Source organism: Helicoverpa armigera, chromosome 3 (genome assembly GCF_030705265.1).
Source record: "Helicoverpa armigera isolate CAAS_96S chromosome 3, ASM3070526v1, whole genome shotgun sequence".
Lineage (NCBI taxonomy): Eukaryota > Metazoa > Arthropoda > Insecta > Lepidoptera > Noctuidae > Helicoverpa > Helicoverpa armigera.
This window is the reverse complement of record NC_087122.1, coordinates 9,748,087-9,766,586: the sequence shown is the minus strand read 5'-3', so window position 1 is coordinate 9,766,586 and position 18,500 is coordinate 9,748,087. Positions and strand designations below refer to the sequence as shown.

Genomic DNA, 18,500 nt, shown 5'->3' with positions numbered 1-18,500 from the left:
AATGTGTTTAACGTTTTGTTACTCATACTTGTAAAATAGGTGAGATAAATAATTTTAAAATAATACTACAAAAACTATAATAGAATACGCTTATATTAAGTCAAGGAATAACATTAACATACAGATTACATGTAGAGACTGGCGGCGAACACAATGTCTCTCTTCAGCAGTTTGATGGCTTCGCTGAACTTGTTCTCCAGATCTGTGTTGCCGATGTTCTTAGCTGCCTGGCAGAGCTGACGTAGTACTTCTTCTAGACGACGCATGCATCTGATTATGGAACCTGGAAAAGACGATAAGCTATTTAGAACTGCAGTTAGAACTCAAGAAAAACTGCCATACCGTATATGTTTAATAACATCATGTCAAACCGGTTAAAGAGCATTTTATTTCATTATATGGCGGACTGGCCACAAACAGCGATGGACAGAGAAAAATGGAAGGCTATGGGGGAGGCCTTTGCCCAGCAATGGGACAGCATAGGCTAATTAAAAAAAAAAAATGGCAGACATAAACCGTCCATCGAAGATCGATCTTTGAATCGATTAATCGACGCTCAAAATGGTAAAAACTAAAAAACAATTAATTAAAGTTAACTGAGCCATTTTATCAATTCATGGCATCGATCAACTGTCGAACTATTCTAATCTCTACTTATCGATTCTAATTATCTCTTAAAGTAAATTATTCGAATGTCTTGCAGGGTTCATTTCAAAACAAGGAAAAGAATTATATCCCTGGAACGGTAATTATTTTCTAAATCAACTGACCTTCAAACACATCAGTCATCTTACAGATCTGCAGGAAAGAGGCGCCCTTTGCCCACGCGAGCACGACGTCCATCAGCGTACACTTGAACTTGCCCACATACTCGTCTTCATCCACGTCCATCTTAGCGTCCTGAGACACCTTCGCTATTCTGCGGGCGTATTCCTGGAATATAATGATAGATGTTACAATACAGGATATTATAGGGATATGTACATTTTTCTTTTGAATTTTGGACGTTTCCTGTGAAATTGAGGACATAGATTGGAATACCTACGCAATGTGAATCGATAAATATTACATCCTCAGATTAGCAACTTCTATGAAAGTTCTCTCTCTCGCAGCGAATTTTTTAGTTAAGAAAGTTAGAAAGTCCAAAATGAATTTGGATATATTTTTTGGGAAAGTCATTATCCGAATACAGCCGTAAAATCAAACATTATTGATGAGACATTTTCAACCTTAAAAGTATATTCAGGACGGTTACTGTACCATCCAAGTAAATTGGCAAACCAGCAACAATGGGTATAGAATCGCAAAAAAAAATGTTTTTGGGATGTCTGTTAAAAACACAAAAGCGCTTTGATACTATTGGCACCAGCATCGTAAATCGTTGCTAATATTTATAATTTGATCTCTTCAATATAATTCCATCTACAAGTTCCAGTCACCTGCAGCTGCCGCAGCACCCCGCGCAGCTCCTCGCCGGAGGCGGAGGCCTGCGAGGAGTTCTCGTCGCACACGAAGCAGCTCACCAGCGCCGCGCTCTGCTCAGACGTCAGGCCGTTAAACACGCCGTTGAATATCAGCTCCGTTAGGAGCAGCTCGTCGGCACTGTTGGCGAAAAATTATATTAGTTATAAGTCCTGAACGAGTATAAAAATAATAATGTTCTTTTGAAGACCATACAATAAGTGTGTTTCAAAATTAATCTCAGTATATTGACTAGAGCTCACAACGTCAACTTTACACTTATCTCAGAAATACAATATGGTGATACAACAATACAATATGGCGTCAATGAGGTCACAAGCAATGGCCAATATACTGAGATGAATTTCGGAACACCGCCAATAAGCCTCAAGATGGAAAAAGCCAGATAGAAAACTTCATGTGGTTTTGGATGAATCCCTCAAAATTAAGTTATGAGATTACACTATTATAATATAAATAATAATAAATAACATTTATTTCAAGTAACTTTGACTCAAACATAATATACAAAAAATACCAGTAAACACAAAAAAAAACAAAAAAATGTTAGTATAACATAAGATATTTAGAATATATGTATAGTTTCTTTCATCCCATATTCATGTAGAGAGCAGATATATATCATCAAAAATTATTTTTCAACCTAACCTTCCTATTCCTCAATTAAAACAAAAGACCAACCTGCTGAGCTCGCAAGCGATGCGTCCTTTAAGTTCGATGACATCAGCGGCGGTACAGTAGCCCATTCTCCTGAGCACTCGTTTCCTCTTCTTCAGTTCGTCCATCTGTAGTATACTCTTGGCTTTCTTCAGCTCAGCTCTGGCCAGGGTCAGTTCCTCGTGAAGTTCCTGTTTCTTCTCGTAAGCCGCGGTTAGGGCGCCGCGGCTCTTGTCATTATGTAGTGGATGGGCGTAAAGTCTGATGGAAAATATGGGAATGGTTTAATCAGTTGGTGAATATGAGTGTGTTCGCTCGGAATTAAAGGTTTCGACGAGAAAATGTAGGTAAGGTATACATAAATATACAGACAATATAAAAAATAAACATGAAGGTAATCTAAAAAATAAATATGAAGGCAATATAAAAAGGCCACGTCGAATCATAAAGATGAATCATTAAGCAATATGTTGGGAATTAATGTAAACTCTCGGTGTTCACTATAGTATACAATGCTTTAATCTGAAGATGACCAAATATATAACTCACCTTTCTTCTAACAGTTTTATTCTCTCAACACATTCTTTAAACACTGATTCATTGATCTTCATGTCTTTTATAGGATTCAACAATGGCGGTCCGTCGGGGAATCGTTTTTTCACTTCGCCAATAGTTTTCAGGACTGATTTCCTGTTATCTGCTGGTCTTAAGTCTTTAGGATAATATACTCTGAGAGAACTTATTTGATAGATGAGTGTGTGGATTACTGGGACCACTTCCACATCTCCTGCCTGAGAAAGAGTAACAACTATGTAATGTGAGTAAAGAAATCCACAGTTTACGAAGTTAAAAAAAAAAAAGTGTAGCGTATTAGATTAGAAGACATTATTTTCCGACTCCACTTGGCATTCTGAGAATAAAACTTTTTTCTCTATTATTGGTCAACTTCTACAACTTCTATGGCAAATATCATAGTGAAGCCAAAGTTAGCGGCTTCCTGGACTCCTATAATTTATGAAAACCTGTGTGTATATATCCTACAATAGTTATGAATTACTCTAATACAGATGAAGCTACACTACTCAAATCTATACATGTAATAAAATGATAGGAAAGTCAAAACTGTACATTGAATATTTAAAAAAAAAGAAAAGTAGTTTTTTTTTAATTTTTGTCTGTATGTCTGTTTATCTGTTTGTCTGTATGTTTGTCCCTGATAAACTCAAAAAGTACTGCATGGATTGAAATCAAATTTTGCATGACTATTACCTGGGGGCCGGTTCAACACATAGGCTATATATTATCACGCTATCACCTACGGGGCAATGAGTGATCAAATGAAAGAAATTGGAAAATTGGAAATTCTATATTGCCCACGCAGACGAAGTCGCGAGCAACAGCTAGTAAAAAATAAACTAACATTTGATTACGGGATCCGCAATATATCGGGTGTGTCGTTCATAATCACATTAAATGAAATGCGTAAATATACTGGTTAATATACGTCGATTAACACAAAGAAAAAAATAAAATACGTAAAAATAAAAAAATGATTTTTTCAAACAAAGTAAATAGAATAAAAATGTGCGAAAATTAGAACACCATATAAAAGTCAGTCATTACAAACAACTGAAATTCTCCCTTGAAAACTGACAGCTGTCAAGTGATCAAAACATTCGATACTCCTAACTTTATCTCTGTTTTACACATGATGTTGTAAATTATAAAAACGAAAAATGACTCCTGTGGTTAAACCACTGAATGGATTAGGTTATTTTTTCTACAATTCGGCATAGAATATCATAAAGTATATGCGATAGGATTTAATGTGATTATGAACGACACACCCTGTATAAACATTTCTTACCTCGCCAGGTGGACACGGCACCTTCTCCGAATCTTCTCCGTCAGCTTTCTTCACATGCAGCAATATATCCACAATGATGACAGACTCGGATGACAGTGGGTTGTCCTCCCCCTTCTTACCCTTGCCTGTCCGGTGTCTGAAGTTCACTATTATACCCCAGTCGAACTCGTGCTTTTCTGTTTTTATCTGTATAATATAAAGAATAGGTCTTAAAATAGTCTGAATTATAATTATAATTGTTGGACTTTATAACTAACTTACAAGTTTTGAAATTCGCAGACAACTTTAACTAAATGCCTACAAGCGCTAATTGTAAGAAACTAGCTTATCGCCGTTCCGAGAGAATCGCTTCCCGTAACCAGGTAAAGTTTCGTTTCTCAAACCTCTAAACACGGCTACACATGTAAAGCAGGGGTTTAGCCAAACTTTTTGTCGTCTGGGAACATGACATGACACAACTAGGTCATTAAAAACCTTTGGCCAATAATCATAGCCTTGTAATAACTAACAACTAACCTTAACAAGACGTCCAGGTTGTAGGAAAGGCTTCAAGTATTCCGGCTTGGTGATGAAGGAGCGGAACTGCGCTCCTAACAGATCGAGCTGCGACCTGATGCTGCAGTACGAAGCTATCGAGTGCTCCTCCGCCACGGTCAAAGCGTTATACTCTTTCTGTTTTGATTTTACCTCTGTTATGGGGGAAAAACCATTAAGTTTCAGATAGTAGGGGAGACTTCTGCAAAGCAGTGGGACAATATAGACTAAAAAAAAGGAAAAAATAATTGCATAAGGTCCAATCTTGCGAACTTATTCGAATTGTTAATTCCATGTCATGACAGTGAAATGGATGCATACCTGATATAACTCATGCATGAATTGCCAAAAAAATGTAGCAAGAAAAGGATAGGCTTATTTTCAACTGTTTTCAGTAAATGTTGACGTTCTGAAGTAAAATAAAACTTACTATCTATTAGATCTGGAATAGTCGCTTGATTTTGGAACTGGAAGAAACTCCTCTCTAACATATACTCTGGATTTATTTCTTCCACTCGCAACAAATTGAGGACCTACAAATAACATTATTCAAATAATCCAAATACCATTAAAACTTTGAATTTATTTTAATTTAAATTTATAAATATATACCATATTATAAGTGAGATGGAAAGCAGAGTTAATAGGGTCAGCTTTACCCTGCACCATGCCCTTGACTACAGCAGGGGTAACCTTCTCGTCAATCATGAGTATAACGATACCCTTGTCGTCTAGACCTCGACGGCCGGCACGACCTGACATCTGGATGTATTCGCCTGAAGTTATCTATAAAATGACGTCACAATTAAAACAGTTTACAAGAATCACTAGCATAATATTATACTAATATAATATAGAGGAATATTTATTTCGTTTGGTTGCGTGTACCTTAGTCAGAACATACTGATCCAATTTGTAATAATCTTTTGCTAGTGGAAATTACACTATTCCCGAGTAACACAGGCTGCATATTTTATGCAGGTCCGAGAGTAAATTCCCCAGAAAAACAGGTAGTAGACATTAAAAAAATATATATATATTTATACGCCTTGTAAAGAAATATGAAGAATACTCACGAATCTAAAATCTTTTCCGTCGAATTTCTGGCAGTTGGTAAATACCACAGTTCTGGCAGGCATGTTGAGACCCATGGCAAATGTTTCCGTCGCGAACAAAGCCTAATATCAAGAAAAAATAATTAATTCTTTTCAAATCACATACTTAGTTATATGTAAATATTGGTTTCTTTTCTCTCACCTTAATAAGTCCCAAGCCGAACAGAATCTCAATGGTTTCCTTGAGAATGGGCAACAGACCTCCGTGATGTATGCCAATACCGCGCCTTAGCAACGGAATCACATTCTCAACCTGAGGCAGCTTTCGATCCTCCTCGGATAATACGTCCATTGCATTGTTGAATACTTCATCTACTAGTTTCTTTTCCTCAACTGCAAATGGTTGAATACAATTTTGTTTGAATAATAATCGGCATTTTTACAGTTATCAAATAGGGCGCGTCTAGACAAGCTACATTTTTGTCCAATTTGTGGCTGCAATTTGGCATTACATAGCCAGCCAGCCATTACAAAAATATTTTACAGACACTGACATCCAAGCAATCTATGGCTCAGTCACACATTGCACAAAAAGTGAAGGCACGGAAATAGCTGGCGGAAGAAATAAGTTCTGAAGGAGCTACATTGAATAATAGGCAGCAAGCTTCAAAAAATATGGATAATCATTTTGGATTATACGAAAAACCATCTCTACTCACTTGTATTAAAGTCCAATTTCGCCATCTGCATAGCGTACGACTCACAGTCCTTTTTACTGAAACTGAATATGATGACAGGAGCGAAGTTTCTTTCCATGATCATCTTGACGATGTTGAATATGTTTGTCTGGTTGCCGCCGCGGGGGCCGCCGCGGCGACCACGCTGGTCCCCTTTCGCTGCGTCACCGGCGTTACTTAGTACTGCCATAGCAGTGTTGAAGTTGTCTTCTTTGAATATACCCTAATTTAGGAATAGGTTATTAAGTTTTTTTTTGTACATATTTCAATTGTATTTACATACTCATGCAAGCTTATATTACAAAAGCTTTATAACTATACAGCTGTATAACGAAATCCGTATGACTGAGAATGAGCTTTCTTTATAAGCAAGCAAATATCAGTTTAGCTAGTTAGTTTAGATATTAATAATAAGCAAATTTTTTTGGGAAAGTCACTAAAATCATCATTGTGATAAAAACATAGTGACAGACCGCATTCATACCAAAAATTACCATATAATTTTATTGGACCATAATAACATCAGCTTACAACATGCAATAGGTACATTGTTTTTTATATTGTCAACTGTACCTTTTCATCAACCACAAGATGTATGCCATCTCCTCCAGCCGGGAATATATAATGCTGCAGTGGAGTAGGTCGGAACTCCGTGTACACCACGTGACAAGGTTGCGAGTGCAGTCGACACACCCACTCCGCAAATTGACGAGCGTTGGGAATGGTGGCCGACAGAAACACGTAGTGGACGTTGTCGGGCAGCAAGATTAAAGTTTCTGATGAAAAAAAATGAGTTACCATTTATTCTTGTAAGGCAATATCTTTGGAGAGACTTGAGTTTATTGTGGAAATTAAATTAAATAATGTTCAAACTGAAAATTGATTTTGTGATATTTAAAATGCTCAATGTGAATTTTATTTAACCTACCTTCCCAGACAACACCTCTCTCTTTATCTCTCATGTAATGAATTTCGTCAAATACAACCCAACCTACTTCCCGCATGATTTCTGATCCTCTATACAACATATTTCTTAAAATCTGAAATAAAAACGATTATTTACAATCTTCATAAAACATTTCATAATAGATAATACATTCATTTATAATTTGATATCATACCTCAGTGGTCATAATAAGACAAGAAGCTGAAGGATTTATGGTCACATCACCAGTAATGAGACCTACGTCATGAAACTCTTCGGAAAACTCTCTGTACTTTTGGTTAGACAGGGCTTTTATAGGAGTTGTGTATATGACCCTCTGCTTGTTTTTCAGAGACAGAGCTATAGCATACCTGAGAAAGAAATATTTCAATATGATTTTATTAAGAAAAATATCTGAGCTGTAAAGGAGTACAAATAGTCTCTCCTCATTAATCCTTTTTGAAATTGTTTTAAGTTGGTTTCTTAATATGTTGCAATCTTTTGACAAGCTGCTTTGATTCAATCTTTACAAAAGTTAGACCAACAAAGTGAATATATTATATACTTACTCAGCCACAACAGTTTTTCCTGCAGAGGTGTGTGCAGAGACCAACACAGACTGCAAGTTGTCTATGCACATTATAGCCTCCTTCTGAAAAGGATCCAGTATGAAGGCGTACTGCTTCGCCGGCTCTGCTGTGTTTGCTACGAGGGGCGCGTATTCATGGTTGGGCGGTATTGCCACCTCGTGTGTACAGCCCTCATGTGTCTCTAGTGTATGTATCACTATTCTAGCATTTAGAAGTTCTAAACTGAAAAAGTCATTATATATTTTTACAATAGGTTAAATAAGGATATGTACATTGAGGTTTTATTTTAAATAGTCTTACTTTATGTCACTAGTCAGCTCAGAGTCATCATCATCTTCTTGTCTTTGTTTTTTTGAAGATTTCTCAATATCTTCCACTTCATCGTGTAACCGCTTCAGGTTGGGAGTTTCAGTAGCAGACGAATTTGCAGCACTATCTTCCCTGTGAAACAAATACGCATATTTAACAAAACGCACATTGGAATGTAACGAGAAAGACAGACATCAACAACAACAAAGGTTAACTTACAAAACATCATCCTCCTTTTTTATGTTTGGAAATTGTACGGAAGCTTCATTTGGAGCCACTTCATCAAAACAATCGAATAAACTATTCACGTCTGCCATTTTAAAGTCCTATTACAATTTAAGTTCGAAATAAACATACTCCAACATAACCTCACGCGGCGCTTCAACAACATGACAGACTTGACATTATTGACATTACCACACCGCCACAGCCATGATGCAGCCATGCCACAGCCACATAGCCACAGATGCAACATAAAACATAGATGCGTTTATGCCTTGTTTACGCTGCAGCTTTTGGTGCTTTTGGGCGACTTGATAGGGGCGCGCTCCCAAGTGACCCAAAAGCTGCCCCAAGCCAATCAAAGAAATTATTGGGACGTACGTACTATATTTGTACGTATAGTACATATTATATTTGGACAGCGTGCGATTGCTTTCACGGTGAAAGAACTTGAATCCAACGCAGGATAGTTCCTTGGAGGTGAAGTTCAATTGAAACCTTGCTTAAATATCCTCTTAAAATTGAACCCCTCCCGGAACACAGTTAGTAATAGATAAAAACAATCTTTTCCTATATCACTTCTCTTCTGGTATTTTTACTTTAGAGTTATTTACTACCACTACATTTTTTCGGATGATGATGGTGCTACAGCGCCATTGGACATTTCTAGAATCTGCACCTGGCAACATTTGTTATGACTCAATGGTCACGTGACTACACAAGCTTGGGTTTATTACGATTTGATTGGTCGGCTGCGTTTAGCGTTTGCTTGCTTTTCGTGAGCTCTACGCTTGGCTGCTGACGGAGTGTACACTCGTGCGGAGTTAATAATTACTTGTGTGGAGTCTTATTTATTTGTGAAAGAAAAAAACATTAAGATGTCGTCCAAAACAAAAAAGACTGTTACGTCGTCCTCTAATATAAGTGTGGTGTCGTCAGTGCAAAGCCCGCAGCAGTCAAGCACTCCTGTGGGAAGCCGCCCTTCTAGTTCAGCCGGCCGGCCAAATAGCCCGCTGAGCCCTACGAGACACACCCGTCTGCAGGAGAAAGATGCGTTACAAAATCTTAATGACCGCTTGGCGGCATATATCGATAAAGTCAGACAATTGGAAACTGAAAATTCTGGCTTGCGTCGCGAGATCACAACCACACAGGAGGTGGTCACACGCGAGGTTTCCAATATCAAGGGAATGTACGAGCATGAATTGCAAGATGCTCGTAGACTCTTGGATGAAACTTCGCGTGAAAAAGCTAAATTGGAAATTGACATGAAGAGGTTATATGAAGAGAATGATGACTTGAAAAAGCGGTAAGTGCATTTCCTTTTGATTAACTTAGTGTTTATAACTTAGCTATAAATAAATGTGCTGCATGTGGTAGCAAGTTCTTCCGGCTAACCTTAGCATAGCAAGTTTACGTCATCGGCGGAGTTTCTTAGCGGGTGCGGTGTGACGAGCGCGGCCGACCTCGCTTTTACGACACTGTGACATCATAGCCCGATTTAACCCAACTAATCACATTCCTAACTATAACGATGCGACTATATTGTCTAAAACTCTGTTGTAATTTTGAATAATTTGTTTATAAACAATATATTTGTTTTCTATGTAAATTGGCCAATTTTCTAATTTATGCAATTAAAATTATTTTAATATTTCCCTTGATATCCAGATGGTATTTACTCGTAAGGTATCATTTGATTTTGCAGAGCATAGTACTACAGATTGGCAAAAGCTACAGCAGTTGATGCCAAAACTCTGTTCATACAAAACAAAACTTGTTTGTAAACAGTCATAACTACAACAAATTATGTAATTGAATATCGTAACACCAGATTAGTATATTACACTGTAGAAACTTTCAAAAATGAAATCATTACAACAACAGAGTAAAAATAGCCTAATAATATCAATTATATCCACTATGCCATCCATTCCTGTTTTATTATTAAAATACGTTTCCAAAACAGCTAACAATTTATAGTTTACCTTGTAACATGTTGTATTTGACACAGAGATTTTATTACAGAAGTAACTCAAAATAATAAATGTTGATTACAAAATGTTTAGTCTTAGGAAGCGGCCTAGATAGCAATAGATTTGTGTCAAGGTGAAATTGTTTACTCTGAAATTTTACTTTATTATATGATTTTGAATGATTTATACAGACGCAAATACTTTCAGTACCCATTTATTCTTAATAGTTCTATCTAATGTTTAGGATTATGATAGCCATGTGCTTGTAAATAAATTGGTTTTTATCACATACATTATCATATTGATATGGCTACACACCTAATAAATGCTTGCCATGATAAATAGATTAATCATTGTACATAAGTAATACCTGGAATTCTTTAAGCAAGTTATTGATGATCCTTCACTAAAGTGCAGTGCTAATTGAACAATGCATTGTGCAATGAGCTTCATCCATATGGTGATAATAATAATGTCTTTTAACTTCACCTTGACTCTGTTTGCCAGTTTCGGCAGACATTGAATGTTTCAGACAGAGGTCACACACATACATTATAGCCTTATTAGAAAAACACAAATAAAGAAGTGAAATATGTTTTTAAACTTCTGATATCATCACGTTATTGGTAGATGCAATTAATTAGCTAAGCATTAGGTAATTTTCAAGCTACTTCGGGCAAAAATAAAGAAGAATGGATAACTGTATACAGTTTTGGTGCATGTGTAGTGTCCACAATAAAAATTCAAAACGCACTATTTTATATAATGCTCTATATTTTCCCATTAATTATTCCTTTTTAAAGAAGCAAAATTATTTTAAAGTTAAGAGAAACCATTATGTACAAAGACAAAAGGTCTAAGCAAAGTCACCTACAGTTGGATATAGATAGGGATCCATGATAAGTTACCAACAATGTACCTGTACACAATCCATATTATTTACCAGAGCATACAATTTTACGATAACAAGGGGGGTTCGGGCTTTCGACCTTGACGCACGCAAATTTTACAACTGGGTCACGGAGCTCTCCTCGTAACGCAAACATTTCTCTAGCTTTCGTTTATTTTGCCATTTTATCTTATCGGTTTTTAAATACATAATTATTTAATCCCGCTTTATAAAGATAAAAATGCTTCATTAAGAAGTTGTTTTAAATTGAAATGTAAAGGATTTTACGATTGTATTAAAATTAAGCTGAAAGAGCAAAATTAAAATGACCAAAAAGGTCCTTTTAAATGTTGATTTAAAATAAACAAAATCATAATTTGAATCATACAAAAATATTTTTCAGTCAACCCACAAGTATCAAACCTACATAACCCAAGCTCGAAATAAAGTTCATGCCACAAATCACAGGCTATATTGAGTTAGATCAAGTTTCCGCCTAGACGTAGATTAACTTTGAAGGCGACGGCTGTTGACCCTGGCAGGTTTACAACGCGCGCGCTTCCGATGCCCGGCCCACACATCGCGAGCTTAGCGCGCTTTTACGAACATAATAACGATCTCATCATAGGTATTACCCAATATTTGACAAAAACAGTAAATACACACCATGTGCTATGTAAATATTACATACCTCACTATGTAGGTACTTATTATTTAAATCATCATCCACGTTTTGTGACTAATAACTTGACCAAAGCTTTGTCAATGACGTAATCGACATATTTACGTAGCTATGACATCAGTTCCACCTTCTTTGAATTCAAACTGGACACAATAATATCGCTGACGACTTCTTGAAAATATGTCTTATTATTGAAACACGCCAAGTTTTACTTGAATCGAATAAAATTGCTCTATTTTCAAGAGCCTCCCGCGTCGCGAATTGTACGTTAGACGCAACCATCTGCGTACTTGTTATCCTTATTCATTGTGTATAATCATAGCTCTAAGGATATTTCATTTAATGTCTCCTTGTCTGCTACTGGAAACTAGGTCACTTAAAAAGTGTAATATTTTGTATAGCTTTAGACATAAACCAAAATAGATCACTATGTTTAGGCGCCGCACGACGACACGCTTACGATTTTTTTTATTGTTATTTGCTGTTTCCGAGGCAACCACTTCCCGCTGAAGAAAAGCTTTGAGCTTAGGCAAATTAACAAAACTTAAGCATGTTACCCTGGATTAGTCTAAACATAAAATTAAATTTAGATCGCGACAGTATTTATTGAACAAACGTACCCATGGCAAAAATGTTTAATAGACAGAATAAGTTCGGTTAGGGCACGGGTGGGCGAGTAAGCAAGCACGCAATCGTTATTTTAGTGATTGACCTCGGTCGTTCGTAAATATCAGCAGTAGATATTATGTACCCCAAACGATAAATGACGTCATGGTTTTGTCATCTCTAAATAAATTCTCTCATAATCTACAAAAATATCAATTTTAAAGTTGCTTTGCAAAATAAAATTTTGGGTACCCTTATTTGTATGGTTATCTGCCATGCATTTCCGTTCCAATTTAACAATTGGTCTGAGACTCAAGCTATCACTCCTTATCGAGTTTATGAGTCATCGTTCAATTAAGTTTTAAATTGGCCAAGGTTTTACATGACGGTCCCGCGTCGTGAAACGAAGTGGTTTCATGAGGAGCGGGAAATACGAGAATCAAGTAACCGACGCATACATATAAAATGTTATTCATGGCAGCACCGAGAACACGCGGGAACTGGATAGTGGCGTGTTTACAAAAACATTCCGTGTGTGGTTGCGCAACAACACGCCGCATGGAAACACAACTTTATTTCTGAGGATTGTCGTTTAGATGTCACGGTTTCGTGTATTCAATAACTTGTCCATCTAATTATGTAAATGGAATGTTTACTCATCCATATTTATTTAAAAATTAAGTACGAAATACTCACAGGTATTATACCAGAAAGACCTTCATCTTTACGATGTACTTCTTACAATGAAGATACCAGAATATTTTACGGATGATATGACGAATTATGTTTATATTCCAGCTTGGAAAAGAAGACTAAAGAATGGCAACAAGCCGACAACATGTCGCGGCACTTCGAGACGCGCTACACTGAAGAATCTAACAAATACAACACAGCTCTCGCTGATAAGAAGAAGGCTCAAGATGAAGCCAGGGTATGTATTATTTTGCCCCAAGGAATGGTTCCAATGATTATCGCACAACGCCTCCATCCTTACTCACTGTACACCCGGAAATCCTAGGCTGCCGGCGCCATCCACACACTCGCGGGTGTGCGAAATATCACTGCTTGACAAATTCATGCTTGTTAACCTTGTTACTATATTTGATTTTAGATATGCACTAGGTCATGTTGCTATTTTCCTTGTAGCTTGGATGACCCCTAACAACTGTTGCCATTTCCTTATTCAGTTGCAACATTCGCAGCAGTATCGCGCAAGTTTTAATCTGTGTCCTGAACGATGCTTCATAAATATAAACTTGCAGGAGCTGGCCAAGGAATTGGAAAAGTTGCGCAAGGTGTACGCGGAGACCCGCAAGACCTTGGAAGAGGAGATGCTGTGCCGTATCGATATGGAGAACACGGTGCAGAGCCTGCGCGAGGAACTGGCCTTCAAGGAACAGGTGTACCAGCAGGAGTTGCAGGAGACGCGTACCAGGCGACAGGTTGAAATCTCTGAAATCGGTGAGCTTTTTATTATTTTTAATGTTGTCGATATACCACATTTAAAACCACACTGCTTAGCAGGTGCTGGATCCTTTCAAAATGTTCTTAGATTTAATTAGGTGGAAATTCTAACGAAATATAATTTTCGCAGATGGTCGCTTGGCCCAGCAGTACGAAGCTAAACTGCAGCAGAGTCTGCAAGAGTTGCGGGAACAACAGGAAGCTAACATCAAGGCCAACCGCGACGAAATTGAAGCTCTCTATGAAAACAAGGTATTTACTCAATTATGTAGCCTTTTCAAAATCCTATTTCGAATTATTACTATAGTAATTAAGTGGTTCTTGAATCCTCCAAGAACCTATTGAGTTAATATAACATTCAAAAACAGTAATCTATGCATTGGTTTTTATTAAACATTTCAAATAACTTGTTCAGATGAAGAATCTGCACAACGCGGCTAACCGCAATAGCACGGCCGCCAGTGTCGCCGTTGAAGAGCTGCGTACCATGCGCACACGCATCGACAGCCTCAACGCCACGCTCAACGATCTGGAGAACAAGAACGCCGCACTCAGCGTAAGTTTGCATTTTTTATACAATTTTATGGGCCATAAACCAAGTTCTTTTGCGGTTATAGTACAGCAAAAAATATGAATTACAACAGCTGGGTCAAAGCAGTTCTATTAGACTTCACACGGTAATGGTAGTTGTAGAGCATAATCAGTTTTTTGTTCATTACTTTTGCCATAAAATTTAATTTGCGACTGCTTTGGTGAGACAGCACAGAAGAGTTTTATGTCTATAAAATCTGAACTCTCGAACTTATTCCTGACGTACTTTACATTTTAATACTTTCTAACTTTAACATTCCTTGTATAGAACCGTTGCCGCGAGTTGGAGCGCCAGTTGGAGACTGAACGTGCCCGCCACGCGGAGGACCTGGCGTCGCTTGAACAGGAGTTGTCCCGCCTGCGCGACGAGATGGCGGCGCAGCTGCGCGAGTACGCCACGCTCATGGACATCAAGATCTCGCTTGATTACGAGATCGCTACATACCGCGCTCTGCTTGAGGGAGAGGAGGACAGGTAAGAGTTGGATAGGGATAGTTTGTACCTAGTATCTGATGATAATTAGGTCACAAAGTAGCTTTCTTTGGTAACGGCAATAATACATGTTAAAAAAAAAACATTTTGCATGTAAACATTTAATAAGTTTCTATTTGAAATATGTAATTTAAAAAATACTGTATTGTAAATATTGGTAAAATAATTCGCACATTGAAGTTTTGCTATGTGATTTTCACTTTCTTAAGGTTCAGTGCTGCATACTTCAAGATTTTTATATTGCACATGATTCAGTCTCTAGATTTCTATCTTTTGCTAGAAGAGATAGTAGTGTGTCTACGATTTAAACGTTAAAGACTTTGTGAACTAAGCAACACCTAACCACCATCTTGATGGTAGGCTGAACCTGACCACTCAGTCCCCTGGTCGCGAGTCCCGCGCGTCCGCCAGCGGCGTATCTATGAGTGCTAGTGGATCCCGCGGCACGCCGTCCCGCCGCGCCACTCCCCTGCGCGCCGCCCGCAAGCGCACCCTGCTCGACGAGTCCGAGGAGCGCAGCCTTAACGACTTCAGCGTCACCTCCAGCGCCAAGGGAGACCTCGAGGTCGCCGAGGCCTGCCCCGACGGCACCTTCGTTAAGATCAGGAACAAGGGCAAGAAGGTGAGTTCCTATTAATTTCTACTAAACTTATTCCCACAAAACAACTGGTTTAGCAATTTGAATGTGGATGGGCGTAATAATCTTTGTTCAATTAGTTACATGGCTACAATATTTAACACAGGAATTGAGCCTGGGCGGCTACCAAATCGTCCGTAAAGCAGGTGACCAGGAGACAGTGTTCAAGTTCCACCGCACCGTGAAGCTGGAGCCGGGCGCGATCGCCACCGTGTGGTCAGCTGACGCCGGCGTCGACCACGACCCGCCGCGTGACATCGTCATGAAGGGACAGAAGTGGTTCGTCGCCGACTCCTTCACTACCGCCTTACTCAACAACGACCAGGAGGTAATTTGTCAATTCCTACTTGTAAATCATATAAATGCGAAATAATACAAGCTGATTATTATCCAGGTAATGTGAGTTCTAATTCAAATGTTTATTTTTGTACCACAGGAAGTAGCGGTGTCGGAGAGACTACGGCGACAAATAAGCACCAGCGCCCAGAGACACCGCGAGTTAACGCACAAGTACCCTCGTCGTGAACAGGTACTTGACAAGAAACAAGCTTTTAAATATAACATCATAAGAGACTAATTACTTAATTGTAATTAAATAATAACTCGTTATTGTAGATTGGAGAGCTTCGTCAGGCTGGCGACGAGAACTGTCGTATTATGTAACAGCGGCGCGGTCCTGAGGCGGCCGGCCGCACTCGCCACACGGTGCCTCTCGCTTCACCCGGAGCTGTGGACTCTGCCCTATGGGCATCCTTCAGATTAACTAACATAGTTCCAGTAGAACAGTCTTTATTTCTACACCGAAACAAACCACATCTAGATTAGATTAAAAAAATATTTTATTATCAAATTAAAGCTAGCAAAGACTACAAATTGTTGTTAAAATATTGCAGTTGTTATAGTATAAATAAGACATTAAATAAATTCGGTGGAGTTGTGAAGAGACAGCAGGTACCATCTAATAGGCATATAGCAACAATACTTGCCTCAAGATATCGATTACAGGAAATGAAATATATCTGTATACCCACAAGTGTCTGTGTCACAAGGAACGAAATGTTCAGTTTAGTATTCTAACATGTACGAAACTAGCTATATGCCTATCAGATATTACTTACTGAAATAAATACATTATGCCTTCTATGTTCGTCTTGTCAGCGACAGTTTGTCCTGTTTTGGTTTATCTCTGGTCATCAAATTATAATATTTCAATTATAATAAGTTTATAAGCACTACCTAATGCGGCTTTTTATGATTATAATATATAGACAGTGAACAAAGTACAAAGAAATCGTTCACTTATTGGTGAGATGATTGCAATCCTTCAAAGATGTTGCGGAACATTTCCTTTCTGGTTCTAGCTTCAGTGGAACTCTGAATATTTTGCTAAAGTATATGAAATCGTTAAAATAATGCTTTGGGGGATTGCAATCCGTAGTGGGTAAGTATAGAAATACCGTTTTTGTTCACCCCACCCTTTCCTAAGTTATCATAAGAAATTTTATATCCATTGAAATACAATAATTTAAAGCATCCGGTTCATCAATACGTAGATTAAATCTACTAATAATATCATTATTCTTAGTTACTTTGAACTAGATAAATTCACTGTATTAGGTTAAGTTTCTGTTGACTATCACAATCGATGGCGATTTAGGTTAAGCGTTAGTACGCATCTGAGTATTTTAGGACTTCAAACATTATGAGCGCTTACAAACGCAAATATCTTGTGTGGTGTCTTTCAATAATAAATTGTTCAAGGTTATTCTTTGGTCTAAGGAGGAAATTAACTTTTGTTTTCAATTTGTGGTAAAGTAATCCAATCATGTAATCGGAAGATATGCAATTGAATAACCATTTCATGACTGATTGTGAAAAAAAATCCTTAAATGAATATGTAGGTGCAAGTCTCAAATGAAAGACTATGTCAGAATAAAAATAAAAATGAGAAAATAATAGCATTTATAGTGGGTTCTGAATAAAGTTTTGACTAAAAAATGATTATTAAAATTCACACTTAGTGGAAATTTATGTTTTTAATCATTGAGGATAGAATCTGATTCATTATCATTCTACTTTGTTTTATGAGTAATCATGAGACCTTTTTAGTTTGGACCCAGTTTATATATCTTCCATGTAATAAACCATATAATATTAAAATAAAGTTATATTTAAGTTTAAAATTGTTTTTATTTCTCCTTTCACCCTCTCTGCTTACAAATTATTTGTATTAGACAGACTGCTTGCAAATGATTCGTTGTGTTAGACCGAAATCTCGGGGCGTGCCACGTACGTGGCTAGAACGTCGATGTAGTTAACCTTGACTGACTGATTTTCCCATGGAAATTGATCGTTAATTTTCTTCTGCCTTTTTATTTAGTAAAGACATTTTTGGTGCCTGCGTAATGAACGATACTGTAATGGTAACGAACGCTGATGCAGCTTGAAATAAAAGAAGAAGAACCATTTATTTACACACAAATGACGCAGAAAACAAATACAAACAAATAAATCTATGGACAAAACAAACAGTGAAACAAAAAAGAAAAACGCTGCAGCTGCGTCACTTACGCGTGAAAAGGGGCAGCGCTCAGCATAATGCTGTGTCTCGCACACGCAGGCACGAGACAACAGCGCTAGTTTTCAGTTCTGACCCACAAATGGTCTCACATGGCTCCAGCGCCATTTATATCAGTTGAAATCTAAACTAATATGATAGAGGAAACTTTTTTGTTTGGTTGTATTGTACCCTAAAGGCTCTGGAACAACTGAAACGAATTGATTT

At 37.7% G+C, this 18,500-nt stretch overlaps 2 protein-coding genes across 2 annotated transcripts; one reads left to right on the top strand and one right to left on the bottom strand.

The window, feature by feature from the left end:
• Nucleotides 1–75: 75 nt before the first annotated feature.
• LOC110377767 (exosome RNA helicase MTR4) lies at nucleotides 76–8,569 on the bottom strand. Its single transcript, XM_021336773.3, has 18 exons — nucleotides 8,376–8,569; nucleotides 8,148–8,288; nucleotides 7,827–8,069; nucleotides 7,454–7,628; nucleotides 7,261–7,372; nucleotides 6,906–7,108; nucleotides 6,315–6,555; nucleotides 5,798–5,988; nucleotides 5,617–5,718; nucleotides 5,153–5,326; nucleotides 4,971–5,073; nucleotides 4,523–4,695; nucleotides 4,007–4,192; nucleotides 2,689–2,930; nucleotides 2,164–2,400; nucleotides 1,440–1,602; nucleotides 771–933; nucleotides 76–283 (listed from the first exon to the last, which is right to left on the bottom strand). The coding sequence occupies exons 1-18, from the start codon at nucleotides 8,471–8,473 to the stop codon at nucleotides 126–128; spliced, it is 3,105 nt and encodes a 1,034-aa protein (XP_021192448.3). The 5' UTR covers nucleotides 8,474–8,569; the 3' UTR covers nucleotides 76–125.
• A 521-nt stretch (nucleotides 8,570–9,090) lies between these two features.
• On the top strand, nucleotides 9,091–17,898 carry LOC110377751 (lamin-C). Its single transcript, XM_021336752.3, has 10 exons — nucleotides 9,091–9,687; nucleotides 13,330–13,462; nucleotides 13,794–13,992; nucleotides 14,126–14,247; nucleotides 14,411–14,551; nucleotides 14,855–15,060; nucleotides 15,439–15,700; nucleotides 15,822–16,043; nucleotides 16,152–16,244; nucleotides 16,331–17,898. The coding sequence occupies exons 1-10, from the start codon at nucleotides 9,257–9,259 to the stop codon at nucleotides 16,376–16,378; spliced, it is 1,857 nt and encodes a 618-aa protein (XP_021192427.1). The 5' UTR covers nucleotides 9,091–9,256; the 3' UTR covers nucleotides 16,379–17,898.
• Nucleotides 17,899–18,500: the final 602 nt, after the last annotated feature.